Source organism: Molossus molossus, unplaced genomic scaffold (genome assembly GCF_014108415.1).
Source record: "Molossus molossus isolate mMolMol1 unplaced genomic scaffold, mMolMol1.p scaffold_m16_p_4, whole genome shotgun sequence".
NCBI classification, from domain to species: Eukaryota; Metazoa; Chordata; class Mammalia; order Chiroptera; family Molossidae; genus Molossus; species Molossus molossus.
In genome coordinates, this window is record NW_023425377.1 from 67,365,881 (window position 1) to 67,375,405 (window position 9,525).

The 9,525-nt window shown below is 48.0% G+C and overlaps 1 protein-coding gene across 1 annotated transcript in view; it reads right to left on the reverse strand.

Moving 5' to 3' along the window:
• COLGALT1 (collagen beta(1-O)galactosyltransferase 1) overlaps positions 1-8,338 on the reverse strand; it is a 28,364-nt gene extending 20,026 nt beyond the window's left edge. Inside the window, exons 1-3 of the mRNA XM_036241276.1 lie at positions 8,079-8,338; positions 6,792-6,902; positions 5,937-6,054 (exon numbers count right to left, since the gene is read on the reverse strand). Coding sequence (XP_036097169.1) covers positions 5,937-6,054; positions 6,792-6,902; positions 8,079-8,338 — 489 coding nt within the window. The remainder of the gene's footprint in view (positions 1-5,936; positions 6,055-6,791; positions 6,903-8,078) is intronic.
• Positions 8,339-9,525: the final 1,187 nt, after the last annotated feature.

The window sequence follows — 9,525 nt, forward strand, 5'->3', positions numbered from 1 at the left end:
TCAGTGGTCACAGCCAGTCCTTGCACCTGATCAGCCTGAGAAAAACCCTCCCACTGACATGCCAACAGCAATCAAGACTCAATTACAACAGAAGGGTGTGAAGTCCACACGAGGGGTGCACCTCAAGGGCCCAGTGGGTGACCAGGGGGGCTGTGCCACTGGACCCTAAGGACACCTACTACAACAGACCACCCTAGGAAGCCTAGGAGACATAGCAACTCTACCTAATACATAGAAACAAACACAGGGAGGCAGCCAAAATGAGGAGACAAAGAAACATGTCCCAAATGAAAGAACAGAACAAAACTCCAGGAAAAGCACTAAATGAAATGGAGATAAGCAATCTAACAGGTGCAGAGTTCAAAACACTGCTTATAAGGATGCTCAATGAACTTAGTGAGGGCCTCAAGAGCATAAAAAAGGATCAGTCAGAAATGAAGGAGGCACTAACTGAAATAAAGAATAATTTACACAGATTCGATAGTAGAGTAGGTAAAGGCAAGAAGCAAACCATCAATTTGGAATGTAAGGAAGCAAAAAACACCCAATCAGAACAGCAAAAAAAAAAAACAATCTAAAAATACGAGGACAGTGTAAGGAGCCCCTGGGCAACATTCGAATCATGGGGGTGCCAGAAGAAGAAGAGAGAGAGCAAGAAATTGAAGATCTATTTGAAACAATAGTGAAAGAAAACTTCCATAATTTGGCGAAGGAAACAGACATACATACAAGTCCAAGAAGCACAGAGAGTCCCAAACAAGATGAACTCCAAGAGGCCCACACCAAGACACATCATTATCAAAATGCAAAAGGTTCAAGACAAAGAGAGAATGTTAAAAGCAGCAAGAGAAAAGCAATTAGTTACTTACGAGGGAGCTCCCATAAGATTATCAGTTGAGCCCTGGCCGGTTTGGCTCAGCGGCTGGAGCATCGGCCTACGGACCAGAGTCCCGAGTTCCCACTAGGGGCACATACCAAAAAAAAAAAAAAAAAAAGACTATCAGTTGATTTCTCAAAAGAAACTTTGCAAGCCAGAAGGAAGTGGCAAGAAATATTCAGAGTGATGAAAAGCAAGAACCTACAACCAATATTACTCTATACTGCAAAGCTATCATTTAGAATTGATGAACATATCAAGAGTTTCCCAGACAAGAAAAAGCTAAAGGAGTTCATCACCACCAAACCAGTATTATATGAAATGTTGAAGGGTCTTCTTGAAGAAAAAGAAGATAAAAACATGAACAAATAAAATGGCAATAAATACATATCTATCGATAACTGAGTCTACAAACAAAATTAACAATCAGAACAGAAACATTCTCATAGATACAGAGAACGTTTTGTTGGTTGCCAGATGGGAGGAGGGTTGGGGGAATGGGTGAAAAAGGTGAAGGGATTAAGAAGTACAAATTGGTTGTTAGACTCACAAACCTCAAAGGGAAGGGGGTGGGAAGAAATAAACCAAAGAACATATATGCACATATGTATAAATAATGGGCACAGACAACAGTGTGGGGAAAGGCAGGAGTGGGTCAGTAGGGGAAAAAGGAGGAACATCTGTTAATACATTCAACAATAAAGATAAATTTAAAAAAAGAGAGAAAGAGGCCCTTGTAATAATAATATTTTTTTAAATACCCAGGATATTTTTCCATTGATTTCTTTGATAGAGTGGAAGGAGGGAGAGAGAAAGAGAGAAACATTGATGTGACAGAGACACATTGATTGGTTGCCTCCTGCATGACACTGACTGGGGCCAGGGATCGAACCTGTAACCCAAGGTACATGCCCTTAACTGGGAATTGAACCCACAACCATTCAGTCGATAGGCTGACGTTCTAACCACTGAACCAAATGAGCCAAGGCAATAATTTTATTTTTATGTATTTTTTTTAAGTTTTGTAATTCTGCCTTTTACATTTGATTCTTTTTAAAAATGTTTTTATTGATTTTTTTTTTTTTTTAGAGAGAGAGGAAGGGAAAGAGAAAGATAGAAACATCAATGTGAGAGACAAACATCGATTGGCTGCCTCCTGCACACCCCCTACTGAGGATCAAGTCTGCAACCCGGGCATGTACCCTGACTGGGAATTGAACTGGGAACTCTCAGTCCATGGGATGACGCTCAATCCACTGAGTCACATCAGCTGGGCTTTTTAAATAATAATTTTATAAAGGAGAAAATGAACACATGGGACTACATCAAACTAAAAAGCTTCTGCACAGCAAAAGAAACAATCATCAAAATGGAAAGGCAACCCACTGTATGGGAGAACATCATTGCCAATGATGTATCAGATAAGGGGTTAATTTCCAATATATACAGAGTGCTCATACAACTCCACAAAAGGAAGACAAAGAACCCAATTAAAAAATGGGCAGAGGAGCTGAATAGACACCTCTCCAAACAGGACATACAAATGGCCAAGAGACATATGAAGAAATGCTCAACATCACTAATCATCAGAGAGATGCAAATTAAAACAACAATGAGGTATCACCTCACACCTGTCAGAATGGCCGCCATCAACAAATCATCAAACAACAAGTGTTGGCGAGGGTGTGGAGAAAAGGGGACTCTAATACACTGCTGGTGGGAATGCAGACTGGTGCAGCCGCTATAGAAAACAATATGGTGCTACCTCAAAAAATTAAAAATTGAACTTCCATTTGACCCAGTGATCCCACTGCTGGGAATATACCCTAGGAAGCCTGAAACACCAATCAGGAAGAATATATGTACCCCCATGTTCATAGCAGCACTATTTACAATAGCTAAGATCTGGAAACAGCCCAAGTGTCCACCAGTAGACGAATGGATCAAAAAGCTGTGGTACATATACACAATGGAATACTATGCAGCGGTAAGAAAGAAAGATCTCTTATCCTTTGAGACGACATGGAGGGACCTGGAAAGTATTATCCTAAGTGAAAGAAGCCAAGCAGAAAAAGACAAATACCACATGATCTCACTTATATACGGAATATAATGAACATAACAGTCTGAGGAATACAGTAGACCCAGACATATGGAAGTAGGGCACAGACTGAGATCCCTCAGAAGAGGGGATGGGGGGTGGGGGGGTGGGAAGAGATAAACCACAGAACTTATATGCATGTATGCATGACCAATGGACATGGACAACTAAGCCGGGGACAGGGTGGAGGGGGGGGTGGAGGGGGGGGTGCCAATGGGGTAAAAAGGTAAAATATCTGTAACAAAAAAATAAATAAATAAATAAAAAATTTAAAAAAATACAAAATAAATAAATAAATAAATAATAATTTTAAAACACTGAGCAAACAATTTCACATTCCAACATAGTCTTCCAAAGTTTCCAATTTCAAAAATAATATGGTGTATCAAAAGCTGCTTTGAGCCCTGGCTGGTTTTGCTCAGTGGTTAGAGCACTGGCCCTGTCAAGGGCACATGCCTGGGTTGCAGGTTGGATTCCTACCCCAGCTAGGGTTGCGTGGGAGGCAACCAATTGATGTGTCTCTCTTACATCGATGTTTCTCTCTCTCTCCCCCTTCCTCCCTCCCTCCTTCCACTCTCTCCAAAAATCCATGGAAAAACATCCTCGAATGAGGATTAGGAGAAAAAAAAAGAAGAAGAAGAAGAAGGAAAAAGAAAGAAAACTTCTTTGAGTTTCAAACCAAGGAGTTCTACCCAGGTTTGCTGAGGGAAAAGAGTAAAAATCAGCCAACCTCAAACCATGAAAGCAAAACAGATGAGGTGGCCCTGTTCAGAATGATTCCAGAAAGGGCTAGTCCCACCTTTGTGCCCCACCCGGCAAGTTGAAAGCTCCCTATCCAAGCCTCCACTTTCCCATCTGTAAAACAGTAAAAAAGTATCAACCTACAGCTACGCCAAGAAGAACCTTCCTCCTCCCAAGGGACAGCTCTCTCCTTCCCAAAGGGCTCAGGCCAAGGGCCTGGGGTCCTCCTGGCACCCTCACATCTAGTCCCCAAGCAGTGGCTGAACCCACCTGACTTTCTCTACAGCCCCTCCCATATAGGCCTCCACCTCAGCCTCCTGCTGTCCCTACTCCTGCCCCAAAAGGCCAGGATCCCACAGCAGCCACAGGGGCTCTGAACATTGTAAATCAGAACACAGCCCTCCCCTGCTCACATACCCTCCGTGGCTCCCCATTACCATCAGAGTAAAAGCCAAATCTCTCCTTCACCCTGCAGAGGCCGGCCCCCACCCACCACTTCAGTATCACCCCATCCACCACTCCTTCATCATGCCATTCCAGCCACACTGGCCTCCTCACAACACCTGAAGCTTGCTGCCTGCTCTGTTCCTCCTGCTTCAGATACTGTCCTTCAGCTTCCCCCAAGGCTGGCTCCTTTGCTCCTTCAGGTCTCTGCTGGGGTCCCCTCCTAAGGAAAGCCCCCCAACCCTGCTCACTCATCACCCCACCCTGGTTATGCCATCTGCTGTAGGTTGAATGTTGGAAGCCCTAACCCCTGGTATCTGTGACTATGACCTTATCTGCAAATACAATCTTTGCAGATGCAATAAAAATGTAAGTTAAGATGGGATCATAAAGGATTAGGGTGGGTCCTAAATGCAATGACTGGTGATCTTAGAAGAAGAGACACACAGGATGCAAAGTCCACGTGACCACAAAGGCAGAGATTGGGGTGATGCAGCCACAAGCCAAGGACACCTGGAGCCACCAGAAGCTGGAATAGGCAGGAAGGACCCTCCCTTGGAGTTATTTGGGGGAGCACAGCCCTGCTGACACCTGGATTTCAGACTTCCAGCCTCTAGAACTTTGAGACAATACACTTCCCAAAATACAGTCCCCTCAGTGTGGGGACTTTGTTTCAGAGCCCCAGGACACTGACATACCAGCGATTGCCTTTCAACAACTTTGTCACAGCACTGGCTGTCTTCTGATGTTTTATCACACAATTTGGTTTTTCTGGTCACATCCACCTTTCCCAGGACGCCAGGAAGGCGGGGCTCAGCCTACGCAATTCTTCACTGTGTCTCCAGGGCCCAGCAGGAGGGCACTAGCAGGGGCTCATAAATGTGTGTTGATTGAAAAATAAAAAAGGTACAGACGTCAACTCGGGGCCTGGCACATACACAAAACCAGCCACTGTGTTCAACCTCTCCAGTGGCCCTGCCATCAACACCTTCCCCCTCCACACCAAGGGAGGGACTCACACCCAGGTCAAGAGGACAGGGAAGCCCGTGACCTGTGGGCACTTATCCAACATTATTTTGTTCAACACTCAGCATCCCCTCCTTCCCAGAGACAACACTGGCCAAGGAGAAGTGAAAATCAGGCCTCAGCAGCTCAGCGTCACCAAGTCTCCCCAGTCCCAGAACCACCCGCCTGTTTCTTGAAGTGACCCAGAGAGTGTCATTGAGAATGTGTGGAAATATGGTGTCACTCGTGATGGCGATAAAAGTAGAGATGAATTGCCCAGCTGGTGTGGCTCAGTGGTTGAGCATCGACCCGTGCACCAAAAGATTGCCGGTTCGATTCCCAGTCAGGGCACATGTCCAGGTTGTGGGCCCAACCTCCAGTGGGGGGCATGCAGGAGGCGGCCAATCGATGTTCTCTCATTGATGTTTCCACCTCTCTTTCTCCCTTCCTCTCTCTCTAAAAACCAATAAAAAATAAATAAAATAAAAAATAAAAAGTGGAGATGAACCAAATGTCCAACCACAGAGGACAGTTGGGGACACAATCTGACAGTTGGGGACACAATCTGACAGTTAGGGGCCCAGGGGCCCCAGACTGAATCCCAGCCCCTCCATCTAAGCAGCTAGGTCACCTCTGACAACTTGCATCCCCTCTCGGGCCTCACTTTCCCCTCCGTAAAACACTTAAGGATTGCCTCCATACTCACTGCTCTGCCTTCCCTCTGCATACCCCAGATGCCTCCTGTGATCCAGGGGTCAGGAAACTCACCAAGATATAATCAGCCCACATGTCCCGGGCTGATTTCAGGGCTGCCTGGCGCAACTTCATGACATGCTCGTATCGAGAGTCAGACCAGTGTTTGGGGCCCTCCTCATCTTGGTAGGACCTAAAGGAGAGGTAGCTGTGATGTGGGAAGCACGGGCAATATCGAAGCCCAGAGAGAACCCAGGCTGCAGGGTGGTCAGAGATGGCTTCCTGGAGGAGGGGATGGGTAAGCTAGAACTGAATGGAGGCTGGGAGGAAGCAAGCAAGGAGAAAATGGGAGGAGAAAGGTGTGTCTGCTGCAGGGTACATGGCAAGTACCAAGGCAGGGAGGGGAAAATGTCCAGACTATCTGCAGAGAAGGAATAAAGCTCAGGGAAGGGGGAGCCACTGGGAGAGGACACAGAGCAAAAGAAAAAAGGAACCTATTCTCCCAGACTCAGAATTTGGCCTGAACGGTGGGTGGGTACAGAAATAAACCCTGAAAGAGTGACAGGAATAGGGATTTATGGGAAAGCTAAGCAGGAGAGTTGGTGTTGTTGGGCTGATGGTGATGGGAACAAAGCAGTGGGCTTCACTGGAAAGACATGGGGTGAGAGACTTCTAAGTGCAGGGAAAGGCTGGGGCAAAGGGCCAGAGCAAAGGTGGGGGAGGGAAGATTAAGGCCCATCATGAAGCTGAGGGCAGATCCAAGTAGTCAGAGTAGCCAGGAAAGGCACTTAAGGCTGCAGAGTTGAGCTGGAGAGTCCGGGGCTGAGGGGCTAGGGTTCTGTTGCAGAATAATGGGGAGTCATGGAGGGTGTGTGAGCAGGATGCAGCTGAGTCTGACTGAGAGGGTACAGGGCAGGGCCTGGCACTCACCTGGGCTCCTCTGCCGGCCGCCACTCCACAGAGTGGTACAAACTCTTCACTGCCACCAGCCATTCCCGAAGCACTGCTGACGTGTTGTCTGAGTTGTGGTCTGTGGCCACCCTGTGGAGTGGAACAATCAGTGAGGTTAGGGAGCCTAAAGCAGGATAGGGCAGCATCACATCACCTGGGCTCTGCACCCTGACTCAGCCAGCTAACAGCTACGTAGTCCGGAGCAAGGCACTTCCCCACTCCATGCTTCAGTGTCCTCCTAACACAGGGTGAGGACACTTCACTAAGATGCAGAGAACATTAAACAACCTAATTTTAGAAAACACGAGACACTATTAGTACCATTAAGCACATAGAATCTTATACGGTTAAGTGCTAAATATGTGCAACTTAATAAAACTACTACTACATCATGCAGTCCCACCCACCTTCCTCTACTCTATCCTATGAACTACACCACCTCAGAGTGGACAAACTCGTTCAACAAACATTTCTTAAGCATCAACATACACTTGGATTATCTGTGCTAGGGAATCTAAGGTGGAGAAGAGGGACATTTTGGGAATCTAGTTTGACCTTGGAGCCCAGAGCTATTTTCCCAAATGAACTGCTACTAAGTTGACAACAAGGTCAGCAGTGATAACAATGATCAGGGCAGCTCTGGTCATGGAACACCAAGTCATGATGCCCAGTACAAGGGCTTCACACCTATTAACTGGTTAATCTTCCAAGACAAACCCAACCAGAGTTATATTAATACTTTTTTTTTCCAAATGACTACACTGAGGCAAGAGAAAGGAAGTCACCAGACTTGTTCATGGCTGTGTCCCATTCCCCTTCCAGGAAGGTTCCACTTACCCTGGGGTCATACCCCACCCACCCACTCTGGTCAGAAGGCCTGATTCAGGCTGGTTGCAGGGGCAATGCAGCAGCAGAGTGGAAAAATATACAGTTGGTGGGTAGTAGCAACGCCCTAGTGGGTGCTCCAGGCTCCCCTTCCCTGGAGCCTGTGTGTTTTCCAAAAGGGTTTAGCAGGTTGGGCAGGGCGGCCCGCCCTGGGTACAGTCCTGGATCTGCCCTAATGGGGGGCCAACAGGCGAAGCGAGGGTCCAGACCATTCTTATGCAGGGGGGAATAGCAGAAAGAGGGCCCGCGTGGGTCTGGCCCGCAGATGGGGAACAAGAAGAGAGCACGCGTGGGTCTGGCCCGCCCTGCCCAGTGCCAGGACAGCAGCGTGGGCCCAACTACGAGGCAGCAGGCCGGACCTGCCGGCGGCGCCGCACTCACCACAGCGCCGTGCGCTCCCGCGGGTGGCGCAGCCGCTCCAGTGCACCCAGCGTGGCCGGCAGCGCGTGGGCCGCATTGCGCGCCAGCAGCGCGATAAGCACGCGCGGTGCCTGCAGCGGCGACTCAGGGCTCCAGCGCTCCTCCGGGAAGTAGGCGGCAGCACCCCGCGGGCCCCCTGGAGGCGGCAGTGCCAGCAGCAGTAGCAGCAGCTCTGGGAGCGGCCGCCCGCACCGGCGGCACGCGCGCGAGGCCGCCGCCATCGCGCCACGCGTCACCTTTAAGCTACGTTCTGCCGACAGAGGAGGGCCGCGCCTTAACAAGGACCTCAGTGCCCCGCCGCTGCCTCGGCCTTAAAGGGGAGGAGACCGCCTGGCGAGAATCTGGCATCAGGGCCCGCCCTCCAGGCCCCGCCTCAGGACGGCTTTAAAGGAAAGGAGCTCTGTTTACCCTCAGTAGCCCGCCCCACTCCAGCCTTAAAGGCACAAAATTCGGAATTCTCGCCCTGCCTCCGAGCGATTGCTTACCGTGGGAACAGCACTTGATGCCCTGTCCAACTTCTATTCTTACAATCCCCAAGTTGTACCAGGCAGGCCCGGAAAATTAGGACCTGATTTGGGGCCTCAGTTTCCCTGGGTGCAACATGGGTTTTACCATCCTGGGTCCCCATCAAGGCTTATTGAGCATTCAGCGCATGGGACGACCCGCGTGGGCTCTCTGTGTGAGCCTTAATATGTCCACCTGTACAATACGGTTATACTGACCCCGCAGAGTCGGCATGAAGAGGAGCCAAGTGATGCTTTAAACGTGCTTCGGAGGAAGGATGGGCTTTTCCATAGAAATGCTACCGAGATTGTTTTCCAATACTCGAATGTATTTTCTAATTGATTGTTTTGGGGTCATTTTTAAAAATTAAGTTTTAAGAATGATGCTCAGATGTATATTTATTAATGTATGTATGGCAAGGGGTTAATATTGCTAAGTAAAATTCAGGGCACAGGCTGTGTGTCTTGGCTGTCCATTACAGGATGACACAAGATGGGGCAGTGAGGTTGACCAGAAAAGCCCAAATCTCCCAGCAGTCTAGAGTCAGATGATACTCGCCTCTCCTCTTCACACTCTTCTCCTTATCCATTCCTTTCCTCTAATTATTTTTTTGCCCTTTGCTTCTGTTTTCCGATAATTTCCTACAGCAATTTTCTGCACAAGATGACTATTTTAGAAATGCAGCCCAGTCTTTACTAGTTACATGATTGACTCTGAGTGGAGGAAAAGGGATGGGGCCAAACTTGGTCATTGTTGATAGGAGCACAGGGGATCTCTGCTTTGGGGGCATGTTTGAAACATTCCATAATAAAAAGACAAAAACAGTTTTATGCTCTATGGACCTGGCAACAAAAGATCTTTCATATTAAGCAAGAAGAATAGGGTGACGAGTGCATCCTGTCCT